General features: G+C 39.7%; 1 protein-coding gene across 2 annotated transcripts in view; it reads left to right on the top strand.

The window, feature by feature from the left end:
- Window positions 1–3391: 3391 nt before the first annotated feature.
- ADGRB3 (adhesion G protein-coupled receptor B3) overlaps window positions 3392–20600 on the top strand; it is a 726224-nt gene continuing 709015 nt past the window's right edge. The window contains exons 1-3 of one of the 2 annotated variants that reach the window (XM_004580472.4): window positions 3392–4175; window positions 5549–5715; window positions 6805–7576. In XM_004580472.4, coding sequence (XP_004580529.2) covers window positions 6820–7576 — 757 coding nt within the window. In that variant the 5' untranslated portion in view covers window positions 3392–4175; window positions 5549–5715; window positions 6805–6819. The remainder of the gene's footprint in view (window positions 4176–5548; window positions 5716–6804; window positions 7577–20600) is intronic. The other variant, XM_004580473.3, reaches the window with a different exon arrangement.

Here is a 20600-nt window from a genome sequence, read left to right as displayed (position 1 = left end):
AGTAGTGATTTCCAAAGGCTTTCTTACATTTATTTTGGAGACACTAAATACCGAAACATTAGAGTTCTGAAACAGTCAAACAAAAATACAGACTTATCTGTGTCTCTCAAAGTCCTGCTGCTAATGACAAGCTGCAATAATTAGAATGTGATAAGAAAGTAAATGGCAGAAAGACTATGAAACGGAATGACACATGGAAACACCTTCTGAGATTGTAAACATTTTCCAGAGAGAACACTAGCTGGTTTTTTTTTTTTAGCCTGAGAATTGTACACATAAATTATTAACAAAGATGCTGTAGGTTGAGATTACTTTCAAATGCAGAAAACCTGTTTTAAGGAAAAAAGCAACAAATAAAAATGAAAGCTGGATTATATTTTGAGATATAATCTTTTAAAGTGATCTTCATAGAATGAACAAAAAAGGACAGACAAGCCCAAAAGACCTTAACCTGAAATATCAGGGTGAATTTAGAGTGTGACAGCATGTATATTTTGATACAACACTGATTTTTCAGTATTTCTTGGAAAGTCAATGAAAAAATTAAATAAGGATTGTACTATTAATTTACTAGCTGTGTGTGAAATAAATACAAAGCTCTGTAGTGGCACTTATAAATAAATGTCTCCAAATTGAAATGCATATGTAGATATTATATATGAGGCTTCTTCAAAAAGTTCATGGAAGATGGGTATTGTGAAAAAACTTTCAATGGAGGAAGACAAACTTACACTAAAAAAACCTCATGTTTCAATATTTCCCATTGACTTTTAAACTCAACCCTACATTTCTGTGAATGTGTTGTAGGAAGTAATGTGGGCATACATTCACACACATACATATTATATACATAAGATGTGTATATGTATTTGGATGTATTTAGATATATTCAGATAGGCACACTGCTTGTGCAGGAGATCGGTGAAGACAACACTAATGCTAAAACACAGGAACAGGTAAAAGCAGTCCAGTCGCAACAGGAAGCCACGGACACGGAACTCAGGATGAGTAAACCACTGCTTTTTCTGCTGTTGAGTCACTATGTCAGCAAAGCTCTCACACGGAACACAGGGCGGACATGAAACCAAGTGGTTCCTCCTTGGTTCGCCTTTGGAGTGTGCTGTAGTCAGGGTCCAGAGAAGATTCTCCATCTATGGTTCTTTCAGTGATTCTTGATTATGACCCCCTGAGGACGCCAGAGGAGCCTGGGGTTACTGGAGCTCTTGTCTTGCTTGGCATATTTATCATCTACAAATCATCTGCTATAAATACACCTCAGCAGGATCACCATCAGGCCAGCTCAGTAGCCTGCAATTTATGAAGGTTATGGGAAACAGTGTGAAGGGTGAAGTGCTTTATTAAGGGTGGCTTTCTTTTCTGACCCAGCCCGGCATTCTACTTGAATATAAATGATCCTAGGAGTGAGTGCACGTTTCCATCTAGGATTAAATGGTCTCTCTGGGCTGTGTTCTTATATCACAGTGTCATGACTCGGAAAATTTCCAAAAAAAAAAAAAAAAAAAAAAAAAAAACCACCAGTGATATAAGATGTGACAAATCAGAGGACAGAAAACTTCACTTTTCTTTTTTTTTCTCTTTATGTGAATATGATTTTCTTATTCTTCGTTTTCATTCCACATCCGTTACTGATCTCTTTTTTAGGCGGTGGGGAGAAGAGGAACAGACTAAAATAGCTTGCAGGTATCATTAGAGTCTGAAAGTTGAAATAAATGAAATGTGTTTCTCCTTTGCATGGTCGAATGTTGTTATTAAAATGAAAATGTATTTGCTTACAATGTCTTGGATTTTGCCTTGGCCATAAATCTTATTGCCATTCACATTCCCATGAATTTAAAAAAATTATTGTAAAGCACCAAGCAGAGCATAAAGCCGAGACACCACCCAGGATGTTCTCATGGTGGGGATGTGTTCCTAGGGACAATTCAAAGCCTGCTGAGGAATGATGAACTGTTTCCCTTACAGGGTGTCCTCCCAATTATTCTCTTCCTGAGACACAAAGCCTCCTAGAGGGTCACTGTATTCACACGGACTAAGGGTCAGTCCATAACCTTCTTTTCACAAGGTGTTCTTGGCTATCCAACGACCCCAAGGAAGAGAGACAAGGGGAAAAGGAGACGCAAAGCAAGAAGGAAAGGATAGAAAACTGCTTTATTCAACTGCACCTGCCGCTCACGTTAACTCTGCTTAGGAAAACTGGACACTTTGCACGAATCTCCCATCACGGTCGCTTCCCACCTCATCTCTGCTCCATTTATCACTTGTTTTGCAAACCGCCAACTGCTTTTTCCAAGAAGAGGCATAATTAGGAGGCGACTGATCTTTTTTACAGCATACATCTAAAGCTAGCTCATCAAATACCTCGTCAAACGACTGTCTAGAAGGCAAAATAAATATGTGTGTGGAAATCCAACCCCTTTTCTTTCGCGCTTATATAGACTTCGATAGTTTCTCTTCCCTCTTTCCCCCCCTTCCTGCCACCTCTTCTTCAAACCTGTTACTAGGGAAACTTGAGAACGACTCGGATACATTAAGAAAACAAGACCAAAAGAAAAAAAAAGTTTAGACCCCACAAAAAGCGCGAGCCCATTGCCATGCAAACAGCAATGCAAGATGCCCAACCTCAGTCGCCGAACCGCGGTCCCGACAATGCCAGTACCGAGCCAGAACAAACAAGATGTTAATTGCAGCCTCGCTGAGAGAAACTACTATTGTTCCAGCCAGAGCCCCGCAGCGGTGCGGGAGCCGCGGAGCGCCCCCTCCGCGGCAGACGAGCTCCGTTCCGGGTCCCAGCGCTGAGGAGACGGCATTCGCGGCAGGTCCCGCCTGCGAGACAGACAGGAAGAGAAAGCCCATCAAGTCCAGGGTTCGCCTCCCACCCTTCGCAGTCGCCCTCTGCTGCGCCGCACCTCCGGCCTCGCCTCCCGGGTGGTTTTTCTTACAGTTGGTCGCAGTCAGCCCCAGCGGTGGGAACTGAGGATGCCCAAACCTCCCAGCCTCAGAAAAGACCGCTTTCGGGACGTGCTTGGGTTTGAGTAGCCGTGACGTGCGCACCGCGGCCCGGGTGGGAGCTCGCGGGGACCCCCCTCCCACAGACGCCTCCCACCCGCCTCTACAAGCTCCCGCACTCCCGCCGGGCTGCCCTCGGCCGCCCTCGGCCGCGCTCTCCGGCTCAACTCGCACACACTCGCCCGCGCCCGCCGGGATCATCCGCTCCAGGAAGGCGCCCAGCGCGTCGAGCCCCCGGGGGGCGCGCAGCAGCGCCGCGGGCACGGGGCGCGCACGAGCACGCGGGAGGCCTCCGCGAGCGCGCGCGGGGGACGCCCCCCCCCCCCCCCCAGCCTCGTGCGCGCCCCCGGGGGAAGCGAGCGCCGCGCGCCGGCGCGCACACGAGACAGAGCTTTACTATCTCGCTCCCCCTCGCGCCTCCCTCCTCGCTGGGCATTCAAACAGCTTCCCGACAGCAGCAGCCAAGGATTTTTGCCCCCCCTCTCCTCAGTCGCCGTCCGTCCAGCAGTACCTGAGGGGGGAGGCGGAGGGAGCAGAGCGGAAAGAGGGAAAAAGCATAAGCTTGAGCCTTCCGAACCGACCACGAACACTCCCCGTAATAAACCCACCGCCCCAACAAATCCGCCTCAGCTGCCTCAGCTGCCTCAGCCGCCGCCGGCCGCTTCTCGTCTCAGCGCTTTCTTGGCTTCTTGGCTATTCGGCGTGTGTGTGTGTTGGGGGGGTGGTGAGATTAACTAACACAAACCCTCACTCTCCAACCACTTCCTTTTTTTTTTTTTCCTTTGGTTGGCTGATTTCTTTAGTCTCCCTTCGGGGGGCTTCTCCCCCTCCCCCTCGGCTCGGAGGTTGGATTCAGTCAGACACGGCGCCAAGCCTGTGGTTTCTGAGAGGCTCCCTCTCTCTCTTTTTTTTCTTTCCTCCTCTCACTCCTTCCTTTATCAAGCGCCCAACTCTCCCCCACACCCATCTTTTGCTTCTCTCATGTTTGCGGTTTTTTAAAAAATAAAACCTGCTTTTGGGAAGAGGAGCCAGGGAAGATGGGCAACGGTGGCTGGGAGCGAAGGGGAATCTCTCGGTCGCTGTTGCTGGGACGCGTGCCGGTGCTGGTGTCTTAAGAGCTGGAGCCTCCCTGAGCTTTCGGAGTGAAGGTAAGGAAGGGGTCCCGGGGTCACCTTCGCCCGGCCGGGGGTCGCTCCCGGGGCCGCGGCCGGGTGCCTGGGGAGGGCCGGCGGGCGGGCACGGCAGGGCCAGGCGAGGCTGGGGCCGGCGGCCGGGGAGGCAGGCAGCGAATTCGACTGTCTGCATTCACTTCCCACGCCGCAGCTGAAAAGTTGGAGAAGTCTGTTTTTCAAGACAGGTAGCGGGGACTAGGCAGAGACCTCCTCGGAAATCTGGCGATGGTGATTTTATGGGGAAGGGGAGGGGGGCGAATTTTAGGATAAAAGGAAGTTAAGGTAAGAGGAGGCTGTAGGGCTTCATTTGGGGGGGCCATAGTGGAGTGATGGCGCCGTCTGTGTTCGACTGAACTAAAGTGTCACCCAGAAAAATCAGTTTAGAGAATAGCTGAACTCAAACCCAGTGTGTTTCTCGCAGGGGACAAATAAATAAATAAGTGAATACCACATCCTGGAGACCACTGTGGCTAGAGCTTAAAATCTCCCTCCCCCGCAGCCCCTTTGGCTTTTAGAAAGAAATACAGTTGTTTGAACTGGCCCTGCAGTCCGAGGGGGTGGGAAAGGTGTCCAGTGATTCATTTTCTTTTATTCAGAACCGAACAAGATAAGACAACAGCCAGGCTGATTGAGGATGCGGAGCGTTGGGTTGAGGATGCTCTCTCTGAGCAGGCTTGAAAGTGAAATCAGAGCTATTTTCTCACTCTTTCTCATCATTGAGGACCACAGCATTGCAGACATACACTGTCAAATACACGCATGCAAAAGTACCCATTTCATAAGGACAGGAGACACGACCTGCTTTTGAGCGCCCCTTAATCAAAACGAAGCCCCCTTTCATGGCTGGAATTCCTAATTTAGACACTTATTGTCACATTGGCTTTCGACGCCTACACTCTCTCCTGAAGAACACTGCGTAGACCTGCATTGCCTACAAAGTGCTACAGCAGGAGGAAAAAAAATCATTTCCAAAATTTCCTACAACTTTCCCTTTCCTTTAACCTTTAAATGCTTATTGGCTGTTTTCTAAAGAAGAAGCTGCCTTCTTCCTTGAATCGTGTGCTTGCCACACACAGCACCGTCCCAGCAGTTCTGGTGTGATTTTAACCTGCTGCCATGTAGAGCTTGAGTGTTGAGGCTGCCTTTGCCGGAATCAAAGCATGGAATTATAATCTGGAGAAGGCAACTGTCTTGAGGGGACTTCGGTCCCTGGATTTGGCGTGCATGTGTTAGTGTGTGTTATGCAATGGGAAGGAAGAGGGTTTTAGCCTCTGCTTCTGAGAGGGACCAGGCAAAGGCATGAAAACTCTTAACTGTCTGTATGTCTGTATCTCTGTCTCTGTTTACAGAACAGTGGAAGAGACTGCAGCCTAAAGACTTTTAAGATTAACTTGGCATCACTTTTATCAGCTCAGAGGCTGAGCAAAAAAAGCAGTGTCATTTATTCTAAGAAATAACTTCTTAAAGGTTAATGCTGAAAAATATTCGAGTTATTTTTGGATAACAACTCACAGAGGTAAATATACCCAAGGACTACTTTATTATGCAAGGCCAGAGTGAAAAGGAAAGAAGAGGAGCTGTGGGGCTGTTGGTTGAAAGGGAGCGATTCAATAACTGAAATCGGCTAAGAAAGAAAATGCTAATGTCGTTCCTCTACCATGTGAAATCTTACATTACAGTAGATGACTCCAGGATGAAACAGCCTTAAGTTAAAAAAAAAAACAACAAAAACGGAATGAAGGCTGCCCAGTTACTGTGTTTCTGGAATTTTTCACTGGCTTTGCCTTTAGAAAAAAATACTTGTACGGTGATCCACTTTATGCATCCCAAGAGAGCATGTCACATTGAAATGACTGCCTTAAACCTTGCTTCTCAGTGGGGACACTGAACAACAAGTCTTCCCTGTGTACCTACCCAATCTCTTCCCTTTCTTGGCTGGTGGCTTAAAGATTGTATTCATCCACCCGAGTGCCTGAGTTTTTGCATAGAAATATCAGTTCATATGATGGCCCCCGCAAAAGCAAGTAGGGACATTTGGGAGATGATGTTCCATCTGCAGCAAATTATCGTTTGTGCTTTTAAAATTGTGGCTATAATTTACCATGATTACTTTTCACATTTAACAGAAAAGAAATAATGTGGTGGCAGCTGTTCCCAGATTATCAGATTAGGTTTTGCTGTTTACTGCAGAGAGAGAACTGAGAGAATAGGTTGTATAGGTTGATTCAAAGTATTTCATCAGTTCACAGATTATTAAGGGTTTTTTCAAACTCGGTGCTTTGCCCTTCATTCATTAAAATGATCATGCGTGTGGGGGGAAATCCTGGTAGATAAATTGGGGCATTCCTATTAATAATCTATTAAATGTTATTTTTAAATGGAGTATTGAGAATTTGACCATTGCGAATGGCCACGTGAGGGCGCTGTTCACACAGCAACAGATAATTTCCCAGCATTATAAAATTACCTGCCCTTCTTTTAGAAAGCATTTTTTTTTTTAAAGCTGAAATCTTGAAAACAGCTGGCTCTGCTATTGGAAGGAGTTTATTTTTTTCAATGCGTGTTGACTCCTACTTGCATTTTACTTTCATTGCCATTTTTACAGGCCAAATGACATAGGATGAAGGCTGTTCGTAACCTGCTGATTTATATATTTTCCACCTATCTCCTGGTTATGTTTGGATTTAATGCCGCCCAAGACTTCTGGTGTTCAACTTTGGTGAAGGGAGTCATTTATGGATCGTATTCTGTAAGTGAAATGTTTCCCAAAAACTTTACAAACTGCACTTGGACGCTGGAAAATCCAGATCCAACCAAATATAGCATTTACCTGAAATTTTCCAAAAAGGACCTTAGCTGCTCTAACTTTTCCCTCCTGGCTTATCAGTTTGATCACTTTTCCCATGAAAAAATAAAGGATCTTTTAAGAAAGAATCATTCTATAATGCAACTCTGCAATTCCAAGAATGCTTTTGTTTTTCTACAATATGATAAAAATTTTATTCAAATACGTCGGGTATTTCCAACTGATTTCCCAGGATTACAGAAAAAAGGGGAAGAAGATCAGAAATCTTTTTTTGAGTTTCTGGTGTTGAACAAGGTGAGCCCAAGCCAGTTTGGTTGCCATGTACTATGCACTTGGTTGGAGAGCTGCTTAAAATCAGAAAATGGGAGAACAGAATCATGTGGGATCATGTATACAAAATGTACCTGCCCTCAGCACTTGGGAGAGTGGGGGATCGACGACCAGTCCCTGGTTTTGTTAAATAACGTCGTGCTACCCCTAAATGAGCAGACCGAGGGCTGCCTGACCCAGGAGCTGCAAACTACTCAAGTCTGCAATCTTACCAGGGAGGCCAAGCGACCGCCCAAAGAAGGTAAGTACCCAGAGGGAGGGGGAGGGGGGCCTTTGACAGACACAGTTGAAGCATGGAGTTTCAACCCACAGGTCTCATTGCTACTTTCATTTGTAGTGTCTGGATTCTTGTGATTTGTCAGTGATGAAGCTCTCATTAGCTAGTTTTGGGTTCTAAGGTTTTAGAGATGTGATGGTGCAGGCAGGATGGTTTAGCTGAATGTGCCCTGGAAGTGCAAGTGGAACATTCAGGAGAAAAAGAGAGATGGGAATGTGAAGTCATCCTGGCTGAGGTTGGCGAAGAGGGGCAAGGATGCCTGGTGTGGGACTGCAGCCTGCTGGAATCGCTCTCCTCACTCCTTGCTGAAACAGATTACATACTTCTCCTTTGGCTCCAGTGCAGTCAGTGGTCCCTTTAATCCTTCTGATTTCTTTTGACTCTGCCCAGAATACTCACTCCTCCCCCTCAGCCCCCACCCCACATTTGAATGTATGGGCAATGTGACTAAAGCATGACACACACTCAGAAGCAAGATGACCAAATGATTTCCTGACCCAACAAACTAGAAGTCAGGGATACCACTCCCATCCCCCATCCTTCCTGGAATTCTGTTTGAGTTGCTGTGCACAGCAAGTTCCACGCGCTTCCTCATTTGTGAGTCCAGAGAAGCGCGTTGAAAAGGCAAACTTTGGAGGTCTTAACGGCTGTAATGTCCCCTTCCTACAGGGACATACAATGATCCTTGAAGATTTGGTCTGCCTCTTGCAAGTGGTGTTTTGCTCTTATGGTTCCCTGTTGACATCTGTTAAGAAGAGGTTGTGTCTTAGAGATTAGCTGGAGAGGGAAAATGCAAAGTTCAAAAAAAAAAAAAAAGATACAGGAGCAGCCAATCCAGGAGTTGGGAGGTTGGGAGCTACCAGAGGATTTCAGACTGTGGATTATGTTTAATAATGCAAGAAGGCAAGATGTATTTTCAGAAAATGACTTTCCTGTTTGGAAGGTTAATGGCTGTGTTTCATTGGTTTGAAGACATGTCTAATCCATGCTCATTTTTGCCTCTCAACCCTGCAAGCAGAGAGTGTGTTGATTTCTTATTCAGGAACTGTTTTCTGATCACCACAAAGATCCCTGTTTGTTGAAAGGGACAGCCAAGCTCCAGTCCCTTTCCTTCCCCTCCCCCAACAGAAGTTGTCTTTGTGGCCAATATAAAATTGACACGTTGTTGGAGAATTTTCTTTAAGGATAGCCAAGGCTTTGTAAGGGGAGGGATGTGGGGAGAAGGACTAACTAGCTTAATGCTGTTGCTCTGCTGGCTGCAGTTTGGGGGATGGGAGTTATGAAGGCACTGGCATAAGACCTGTTAGAAAATCAACTCAGACTGGTGGCAGAGAGAGGAGTGAAAACCTTTCAGATTTCTACAGGTCAGTGTTTCACTAACAGCTGTGACTGAGGAGAACAAAGTAGTTTTAAATTACAGGAGTTCTTTTCCCTAGTAAAAATCCCAGAGAAGCACTTGCAACTGCAGGGATGGTATTTAACACCATTTAAAACTAATTAGTGTCCCCTAGAATAAGAAGCTACAGTACACAGCGAAAATGTGGTGTTACAAGCTGGCTGACAAAACTGTTATCATCAGAAACTGGTTTTTGTTTGCTTTGTGGTTGTTTTGCTAAAATACAAAAAAATATGTTTCTTCAGTGGTTATTAGAGTCTTATAGTCAAAGTTGAATATAAATAGCAATGAAGATTGAATCCAGTTTTTAAATAAAAGGTGGCAAATAACACAAGTTTCTGTTTACATTACGCATTGTTTTCAAAGATTTTGCTGGTCATGACCATATAATGTGAGTGAAAAATTGCTGGGATTTACAGAACCTGTGCTGGATAGGCATTTGTTTTGTACATGGATGAGAACTTTTAGACGTTAGGTATTTAAATCATGTTGGAGATTGTATACTTATTTTGGGTAATTTTCTATGAAAAGAAGATCTGCACAGATTAATCAATAATTATTTTTAAAGCATAACAATAATTATATTAAAGGTCAGCAAAATGTCAACCTGGGAAAAGTTTGTGTACTACAGAGTATATGCTGTGTCAGTAAAATTGCACAGCCAATATTCTTTGTATTCTAAATTCATAATCTTTGTTTAAGTATTCTGAGTCATAAAGGTAAGCATAAGTAATTTCTGATGACATAATTGTGGCTAATGCATTTGGAAGTAATTTTTATAAAATATATGCTGTAGTACCCTTTACCTCATTCAAAAATCTTTTTAGCTGTGTTACATTGTAAAGGAAAAGAATGTGAAAGATTCACATGTTATTTTTTTCACATATTAATTTAGTCCAGTTCATGCAAAAAATGTGAAATCTTAGATATTTGATATAGATGATATATAAAACAATATAACAGAATTAACACCATTTCAAATAAGCTATCATATAACATTCACAGATCTTAAGTATTAATCATACATAGTTACACTATGTATAACTACATGTCATACTGCTTTTTAATAATTGTTATTCTATAGTATCTTCATTTTATGCCATTATGTAACTCTAGCTTGTGAAACAAAGTTTTAAAATTTCCACATATATTCTGTATTACCTAGTGATCTATTTTCTGTGGAGAACAGACTACCCTATTACTGATCAGGTAAACAAATACAAGGCTACTTGCTGGTTTTGACCCTTGTTTTATTCAAAGAAGTAAAGTCTGATTCAGAGGGATTACCTTGAGTAGAATCGTTTTCTACAAGTCTTACATCATGGAAGTGATACAAATTTGACAGAAGAATATCCAAACTTGGTGGTAACGATTCCAGGTTGTTTTGTGTGAGGATGATGGTGATGGCGAAGGAATACCAAATGTTAAAATTTGTTAATGTGTCCACTGGAATTAAAACAATAGTAATAATAATAGTAAGAAAAGAAGCAACAGACTGCCAGGAATGAGATGTCTATTTTGAGATAGCATTTCCACTATAATATTCTTTAATAATAGATTCACATACCAAAAGCAGCATAAATGCCAAAAGAAACTATTATGTTTTACAGTGAACCCTACAGTTACAAAGGCTATTTTGAATACACCGTTAAAACATAACTTGGATTGTTTCTTCAAAGTATTAAATTTTTAGTTTGCTGAAACATGTTTTGATTTAGATCATATTTCACATGTTTGGGTTCACATGTGATTGTTGCAATTTAGTTTTCATTGACCCAAATGGTTGGCAAAGTTATGAAGGCCAAGGACATTAATTGTTTTTGCTTTTATTTTTTATTTATTTATGTTTTTGAACATGTCCTGTTTTAGGCAGTTTAAAGAGAAAACCCAAAGAACTTTTCTGTCTACTTGAGTTTTAGTTAAAAATCTGGGAAAGAGGGGCATTTATTCAGACACACACACACAGAAATTTGTTTATTTTCCGAAAGTCTTTACTATGCTTTATAATATGAGTCTTGCTTGAAATAATTATATACTATATGGCAGGAATAAAATGTGGTATCTGATCTAATTTCTTGTAATTTCATTTAAAGTAAGTCCTTAAAACAGTCTAGGCTGAAAAATTCTGCTCCAGAATATCTAAAGACGCAATAAGCCTTAATGGAATCTTTGTTTGCTGCTGACATCAATGGCTCTACTTATGTGAAGGGAAATTGGGATCCCTGTATAGATTCCAGGAAATCTGAACACACACACTCATTTGTATATCCACTCTGCTTGTTACGCTCCTTGGTATTCTCCCACCCAAGGACAGTCTTACCGTGTGCCTATGTAAACTTTAGACCATGCTTGTGTGTCTTTGCCTTTTTAGGTACTCGTCTGAATTTAAAGTAATCTGTTGACTTCCTTTTCCTGTAGTTGCCCCCACATTAATTTGTGAGCCACTTTCCACCCTGTTTAAGTTCCTTCATCTAACCTCCTCTGGCAATGATTGCCCTGTTCCCATATTCTTTGTCACAACATAGGAAGATCACTTACCTGCCGTCCCTTGAAGCATGATCATTCCTCTTTGAATTTTAGCGGAATACCCAGCCCTCTGTATTTTTCTGTACTTCTAACATTTTTCAAATTTCAGTGTGACTTTCTATTTATATTTCTGACTCCCTCTGCCAGATTTTGAATTCTGAAAGTAAAAAGATTGAGTCTTTGAATTGTCTAATCTCTGAAGTTTTATTAAAATTGTTTGAAATGAATGAGAAAAGAAATATCAATAGAAAAAAATAACAGTAAGTTGATTAGAATCAAAGTAAAAATATGTAACACTTAAAAAGCAACCAACCCCTTTAGCTTCTAGAAGAAAGTAGCAACCAATTCCCTTAGTATATTACTTGTTTCAATTTTCGGTCCAAAATATGTTTAACATTTTTAAAAAGAGGGAATGATGCTAGTGAGAAGTATTAGTAATTTCATATATATTCATTTCTATTTTAATTGTTAATGATCAATGGAATATGCTACTAGATATAAGAAAAAGTGGGAAGAAAATTACCATCTTGCAGCTGTTTAACTGAGATTCTTTTTGTCCTTTGGTTCTGATATTATTTGTACAAATGGCATTTTCTAAATCTCCTCTTCAACAGTGTGAAAACAAGCCTGTTTATCTTTTTCTGAGAAAGAGGCAAAGAGTATTTGCATGGCATTTCTGTTACTCTGGATCTATAAAAATGCCCGGTCAAGTTAAATGCTGTAAATTTTCCTTTTGCTGTTCTTTTTAATTAATTCGTTTTCACTTATTAAAAGTCAGAGAAAGAGGGAGGGTTAGTTTTCCATACACTGATTCCCTTATCAAAGGCCCACAACAGCTCAGGTTGGACCAGACAAAGCCAGGAGCTCTAAAACAATTCTCCTATGTGAGAATTGAGGCATCACCTACTATTTGTCAAGTGCATTAATAGAAGTTTGGGAAACGAGAGCCAAGACCCAGACGCAGGCGTGGCATCATGGGGTTTGAGCATCACAAATGTCACACTTCCTTTTGTGTCTTACAATTTTGTCAGTTTAGGAATTAGTTTAATGCATGCAATATTTAATGAAGGAAAACTCCATTATGTGGCAGCATTATTTTTGTAGACGGTTGATTAAGAATACTAAGTAGGACATCAAAATTTAAGTGTTTTGTATGCATGTGTACCATACTAGCAAATGCCAACACATGTGTTTCAGTGTTTTTTTAAAGATAACACCTACAAATAAATATTCTGTAAATTAATTTTTTTCTGAAATTAAGGCAGAGATTTTTCTTCACTTAGAATCCAGCTTTAAGTTGGAATTTTTACTGTATTTTCCATCTGAGCAATTTTGTTTTTGAGCAGAATTTCTTATGTAGCTAACTTCCTAATAAACTTTCTTTAGATTCTGTCTGGTGTATATTACTTAAAAAGTCATCTGTCCCTTGCAAAAGAAATCATTGTTCAGAAAATAAATCCCTGCTCTGCTCTCCTGCCCCAGATAACATGTGCTGTATTGTAAGATTATGGATCAGAAAGAACTGAGTTTTAAGCTGCTGTTCCACATAAATGTGTTGCTTTTTTTCTCACTTGGTGGTAGTAATGCTTATTTCTTTGGGTAAGCAGACTAGGAAGTTACATCATGTATGAAAACACAGTTCAATCAACTAATACCATTAATGGCTTGAACTTTATTTCAGTTCTCATGGAAAGTTCTTCTCAGTTCAGTTAAGTAACAAAGAAATCAGAAAGATGTTACTTTTTTTTAGATGTCAGTTTACTGAAATGAGAGGAATGATTTGGTGTAAGATACACTTGGGTCCTGAGAATGACTCAGTCATCTAGAAGTACCTTTAATAAGACTGAAGCTTGACTCATTACTAAATTGAGAATAGCACTTACTATAATAGATGTAGTACTAAATAAGATTCTACGTGCAAAACACTTCAGCAGTAACTTGAGTTATGGCTCAAGGTAACTTGTGGTTCTGGAGAAATGTCAGTGCCTTATTCTTTTCTTTCAACCTCCCTCTTTTTATGTATTAAACCAATTCCTGACTAAAACTCATGTGAGGTTTTTCTTTACTTTTATAAAGATTTCTTTAAAACTTCTTGACAGTATAACAATCCATTAATGTTCAAGATGGAAAAATTTAGCATTAAAATTGATAAGCTAAATTTGCATGTGTTTTTGTTTTGGTTTGATTTTTTTGGGGGGCTGGGGGTTCTTTTGGCCTTTAACAGATCTTCAGTAATCAGTTATAAACTTGATTCCATTTTTGTTTGGTCTTGGCTGGAGAAGGGGAATAGCAAAGAGGAATCATAATGACTTCATTCACGGTGTGACACGTCTCAGTTGTTAGGTTAGCTGTCTCTGCATAGATTTGAGAACTGTTCCCAACCTTGCTTGAATTGTGCAAGTTAAAATACTTTTGCATACGTGTCTTTTTTTGGGGGGGGTGGAGAAGGGTAATAACAATGATTTAAAAATACTCTTTCCCTATGTATTCATTATTATGCAAACATTAATTATTTAGTGATTAGGAGTCTGTTGAGTGCTTAATACCTGGCATTTTGTATTTGAAGTGTTTTTCATGATGAGTGTAAACGAGGGGACTAGACAGGGAATTTACCTTGGAAATTTTGAGAAACATTTTCATTTTCTTATGTGAATATGGTTGAAAATCTCAATAAGCAAAGCAAAATGAACTAAGGATGTAGCTTGATGTAAAAAGTGTAGTAGATCTGCAGTATGAGACTCTAAAGTTCACAGGAAGTTCTCTTGTAACCTGTGCATTGTAGCTGAAACACTGGAATTTTTTTTCACTGCATTTGTAACTGCTCGTGATATTTCCTTGTCAAGCAAGAATTTAGATCACATTTAGGATTGTTTTGCCTGTGTTTCTGTCATTTTTAATAGAACATCATTGCATTATGTGCAATATATATAGTTGCCTTTACCCAAGAAGTAATTGCAACAAACAGACAAAACCAAAAACATTCCAACCAACATTTCTTAATGTTGCTTTTCATGTCTTTCAAATAAGTAATGTGTAAAAATGATTTGTGCACTCTGAATATTTTTGGAAATATTTTCTTTTATGTTTGCTACTCACAACAATTGTAGTATGGAAAAGAGGGCACCTTGGAATGAGAAAAATCTGTTTATGTAACCTTCTACGTAAATCTGGCAGACTTTCAAATATCTGCTTCTGCACTGTAGAATGAGAAATTTTAGTTTATTTTGGCCTCCCTGAGAGGTCAGCTTCCTCTATAGATATGTCAGCCTGTGGTTAGATCTCTCTGGCTGGCCTTGGGATTTGTAGCTTAGAGGGCAAACAATGCATATTTTTTTAAGTGGTGCCAGAGAAATTAGCTAATTGCAATGGTCTTTTTGTTTTTCACTAGACTTTACTTTCAAATGTTACATAGTAAATTGGTATGGAGTGTAATATTTTGTTTGCATCAAGCTCAACATTTTAGTAACTTTACCTTACAGTTTATTAAAAATAAATACTCTTTAAAATGCATGGATCTGCTAGTGGTTTCTTCAGAATTTTCTGATGATTACATATTGTTCAATTGGTTATAAAAGGCATAAATGAATTTAGTTATAATAAATATTATATGTGCTTGCTTCTGGCTTCCTCCTCATGAGACCACAGAAACCACAAGAGTTGAAAAGTGGAAATTTAGAAGCAGGGAAGAAGCTGATCCAGTAAATAGTTATAACTGATTTTGCCAAAAGAAGTAGATAAATGGTAAGATGTGAGCTAATAGAACATCCCCCACTTTGGTACAAGTAAATGCAAACATTTCTTTAATTAATACTTAGGAGTTTACTGAGTGCTTATCCTTGACATTTTGTATACATAAAAACCAATCTTTTTTTCTAAGTGAAGACCAAGCAATATGTGAGAGACTTTTAAATAAGGTTTTTGATTGAAATAGATGGGAGGCCTAGAGCCTTTGCTAACCAGTCTGCCTTTACTTTCCAGTTGTTTCAAAGGTAACCTTGACAAACTACAACAGAACTATAGATCTTTTTTTGGAACATTTATATGAAGTGAGCGAACTTCGCATTACAGATTTAGGAGCATGTTGATACTTCCCTCCCTCCCTCCAGCTCACATTCCCCACCTATACATGTTAGAGTACCTCCATAAAGTCACATGTAAGAAACTGATGCAAATTTCCCTTTTCTAAGAAATTAGTATTTTCAGTATTATGATCTCTGAAAATGTGTGACAACTGTCACTTGCCTTCATTATGTTTTGATCAAAACGAAATTTATGTTTCCCTGTGGTTTGCACATGTGTGTTTGATTTTTTTCCAAACTTGCTCTTCCTCACACAATGTAATAATCAGATTTGCCTGGGCCTACATCCCCAGCTTCCTTTATGGTGTTTTTCTCATGCATCTTTGGTACATTTTGAGGAGTGTCTCAGAAGGAATCTCTGTGATTTTTCTTCTTTATCTATCCTGCCTGTGTGGCATTTGCTATCTCCTGCAGACATAAGCCTCCCTGCCTTTAGTTAGCAGAATCTTAATGTAATGAAACTGCCTAGCTTAAGCCAGACGCAAGACTCCTCCATTCACCACTCTGTAATGCTTATCAAATAAGGGACCTGCTCATTTTCTACCTCTTGTGCTTGTTATGTAAATACATCCTTCAGAATCTGTCTGGAAACATTTTTTTCCTGAAGCTCCGTGTGAGACATGCAGGCAAGAAGTTCTCAATCATTTTGTCTAGTGATTTGGATTCTAAATCTTTCCAACCTGGGCCTGTAAAAAAGCCTCCTGTAAATAGCTTACTCCACACACACTTCTTGCTTACATGCCAGCTTTTCAGGATAAATATAAATGCTTACTTAAAATCTTTCAATTTTTAATTGCTAAATATCCAGAAGCTCCAAATGTGTATTTTTGCAAGGAAAATGCATTGGGGTGATGTTCGTTCTGACTCTTTGTAATTTTTTTGTTAGTCTTCAGATACTTCAGTTGCAAACTGTCAAGCTTCTTGGAATCAACTAAAATTATTAGGGTAATAAAAATGATTTTTGGTTCCATTTATTGTTTCATACATGATAGATATCCACAATTAAAGACATGTTGTCATTTATATTGACATTCCATAGAAACAAGTAGAATTTTTTACATGGGTATTTATTTTTATTTGAAACACAGAGTTAACAGAGAGAAAGAGGGACAAGAGAGCTTCCATCTGCTGGGTTACTCCCCAGAGGACCACAATGGCCAGAGCTGAGCTGATATAAAGGCAGGAACCAAGATCTTCTTGGTTTGCCATGAGGGTGCAGGGGCCCAAGGGGTTGAACCATCCTCCACCACTTTACCGAATCATAACAGGGAGCTGCATTCAGAATGGAGCAGCTGGACAGGAACCAGCACCCATATGGGATACTGTTGCCTCGGGCAGAAGCTTAGGCCACTATGCTGTAGTGCTGCCCCTAGGTGATTTTGATTGAGATGCTATAAATGCTCTTTACCAAGTAGCTCCTAACTTGTGCCTTTCTGGACACCTGAGGAAATTTTGTTCCCAGTCTACTAAGCATTATGTGAGCCAGAAGGACATTCTTCCATTCTAGCATTAGTCACTCTGTTGCTGAAATAACACCATGGTCTCTTTATCAGAAATAAAGTGAAGAATAGAGATGGCTTGCTGTGTTGAGATGCTTAAGTGTTGTGTGTATTTTTAATACTACAGCCGAACTTATTCTGTTACGATTTTTATAACATACAGAAGATGATTATTGGGACGTAATTATGGTGTTTGCTGAAGGATGGTTAGGTTCATTCGTGATAAGTTATGTCATTCAGCTGTTATGTGGTGGCTGTGATGGTGTTGTGGCGTAATGTATAAAATGTAAGTTTGCGATGTTAGCATCCTATGTGAATGCAGATTTGTGTCCCACTTCTCATCCAGCTCCCTGCTAATGGCCTGAGAAAAGCAGCCAAAGATAGTCCAAGTGGTTGCTCCTACCACCCATATGGGAGACCTGGAAGAAGCTCATGGATTCTGGCCTCTTCCGGGCCCACCCCCCTGGACATTGTCATCATTTGGGGAGTGAATCAGCAGGTGTAAGATCTCTCTCTCTCCCCCTCCCTCTATGTAATTCTGGTGCTCAAGTAAATATATAAGTATAAAACAGTAGTAATACGACGGCCATGTTGTTATATTTTGGAGAACTCACCCACGTCTTGTGAATTGTACTTTGGATATGGATGTATTTGAAATTATTGCTTACAACACTCTGGAACTCATTTGAAATATTTCTTTAAAAGTTATTTTAATCTGGCTGAAGTTAATTAATAGATAACTACAGTAATTCTACATTTATGGTTAAAGAAAAGCTTGCTCTTTCAATGTTTATTTAAAAAAAGCCATTTCAGTTTATCCGTATAGTTTAAAGGTGGATAAGAGAGAGGTCATTGTGGACTTGGTTGAGCCGTAACTATCACAGAACTACTGAGTGGTGAATTCATTCTTGAAGGGTGGAGTTGCTGATAAGTGGAAACTTTTTCTGCTCCTGCTCCTTCATCTGTTTGTGCCTTTCTTCCTTTGCACCTGCTTTTGTTTGGCTTCATACCTCTTTCCCTCTGATCTCCTCATTCCTTTACTGTTTTTAGATACATAGACTATATAAAGTTTTATCTAAGGTTATCTTTATAGTAATCTATATCTGTGTGATATTATTAATATACTCTAGTTTTTTTTCGTGAATAACTATTTCTCTGGTAGTTGTGGGGAGCCTGTAATCACTTAGTAAGCACTGCTTCGTTAATCTTAACAATTTTCTTGGGAGGTTAATTATGTAGCAATAATTAGCCTCCCCTTTGAGTAGGTGGGCTTTTGTCATGTTGAGAAGCAACTCCACTTCCCCTGAGAGGTGGGAGGGAAGAGTAGGCTGCTGTAAACTTTAAACAAGCCCCCAGGAAGTCTTACTGGGAAGATGGGAATTCTTCCTGATGTTAGTGAAATATTGGTAAGCTTTGTTCAACTAGGGCTGTGCCTTTCATTTATTTCCCTGGCTTTCCTGTTCTCAAAGCATTTGGGTTATTATATGCTTATTAATTATGAGACATATTCCAGGATTCAGTGGAGAGTAGATAGGCCTTTGAGTAACTAAAAATTGAAAATTCAAATAGAAAAAAAAAAGACCTGTATTCTTTTAAAGTATATGTTCTGAAGAAAAGTTATAGATTGGTTTAACTGCTCATTGCATTTTCACATGTGATATGTAACACATATATCTGAGTGTGTGGCACTAAATATAGTCAGGCATTATATACTTACACAATATGAAAATATAAATATTTAATAGTTTGAGAATATGTGCATTTTAAGCTGTATATTTACCAAATGCCTATTTAGCTGGAGTGGCTTGTGAGAAGATTTTACAATGGAAATTGAATGTTGTTTGAAAAAGTCACTTGGAGTTGTTCTAATAAATTGTTTCAGAGCAGTATTGTGGTTTTGTGTGCCAGACGTTTAATTATTAAGTAGTATTTAAGGATGCATGATATGCCAGGTAGGCTTCTGAAGTTGAATGGCAAGTGTCAGTTTTGAAAAAAGAGAACAATTTGCTTTTTGGTTTCTGAAGAAGTCATAAATAATGTTAGAACAAATTACGAATCTTAAGTTCTACTTAATCATTTTATTGTTCCTTCGAAACTTTGTTATGTTGTAGAAGCTGAACATCCCACAGCTATAAATTCAGTTTCAGATTTGATATAGTTTGTTACAGGAGGTAATTGTAATGTAAAACAAAAATTGCTGCTAGACAAAGATGACTGCTGTTGTGAATCAGGCGTCCTTGCTTCCAATCCCAGTTTCTGCATTTCAAGCCCCATGGCTTTAAGACTATAATGTATAAATCACTATAAGGCGTGATTTAGTGAAGCAATTAGGAGATTGAGCTAGTGCACCTGAAACACCTGGATACCTACATATGAAATGGGTAATACCTAGGCCCCGGAGACAGGGTCGATAAAAGTTAAGTATTGCCAACTGTATGCTTGTGCATTAGATATTTAGAATAGCAAATACATTTTTGATTTATTGAAAATAATTTATTTCATAGACTTCAGAGAAACTAAAATGTCTCATATTGTTCAGGCTGTGGATGTGTATCATATCTTTAGTTCTGTATTTCCTCTGAATGTCATATTTCTGAGAAAACAGGCTCAGTTGACTTTTTTTTACTTTTACTACTCATTCAAAAAATGAGCTGCCCTTTTTGCGAATGTTCCATTTTCTCCTCTTTAACTGAACTAGTCAGTGCTATCCAATGACTGTTTAACAAGGGTGACTGCCCCAAGTGATGGGCTCCTGGAGATTAGTCCTAAATAACAAGCTGTCCTGATTGCTTTTTGATCTCTTAAGAAATTTTACTTTTTGTTTTGTTTTTGTCCCTGTAAATATGCATTTGCTTTTTTCCATATTTACTTAATTTTTATTTGAAAGATTGTAGAGAAAAAGATTTTTCATCCTTTGGGCCACTCCTCAAATGGCCTTAACAGCTGGAGCTGAGGTGATCTGAAGCCAAGAGCCTGGAACTTCTTCTTCCTCGTTTCCCATGCAGGTGCAAAGTCCCAAGGCTTTGGTCCATTCTCCACTACTTTCCTAGGACACAAGCAAAGAGCTGGATGAGAGGTGGAGCATCCAGGACAGGAGCCAGTGCCCATATGAGATCCCAGTGCTTGAAATGGGAGGATTAGCCAGTTGAGACACTATAGCAGGTTCTGCTTTACTTCTTGATGATAATGCAGTTTAAAAGGATTCAACTTTGATTGATTAAATTAAAATTTTCATTCGGATTGATACTAAGGAATGGTAGACATGTTAAAATGAAGCAAACTATAATTTCTGTCTTGGCCTACCCAAAATCCCTTCTCCTGAGCAGAATTTTTTTTTAAAATACCTTGCTTACTTCTTGTATTTAATATTTATTCTTAGGCTCAATGTAGGAGCACAATAATAAAATATAAATCAATGTCCCATTTTTCAAAAGCTCACACTTTTTTACTTTCAGTTTTATAGGAGTTATATTTTGGGGGTGTTACAA

Source organism: Ochotona princeps, chromosome 1 (genome assembly GCF_030435755.1).
Source record: "Ochotona princeps isolate mOchPri1 chromosome 1, mOchPri1.hap1, whole genome shotgun sequence".
In the NCBI taxonomy this organism is placed as follows: domain Eukaryota; kingdom Metazoa; phylum Chordata; class Mammalia; order Lagomorpha; family Ochotonidae; genus Ochotona; species Ochotona princeps.
Note: the sequence above shows the minus strand (reverse complement) of the source record. Positions and strands in the feature narration are given on the sequence as shown.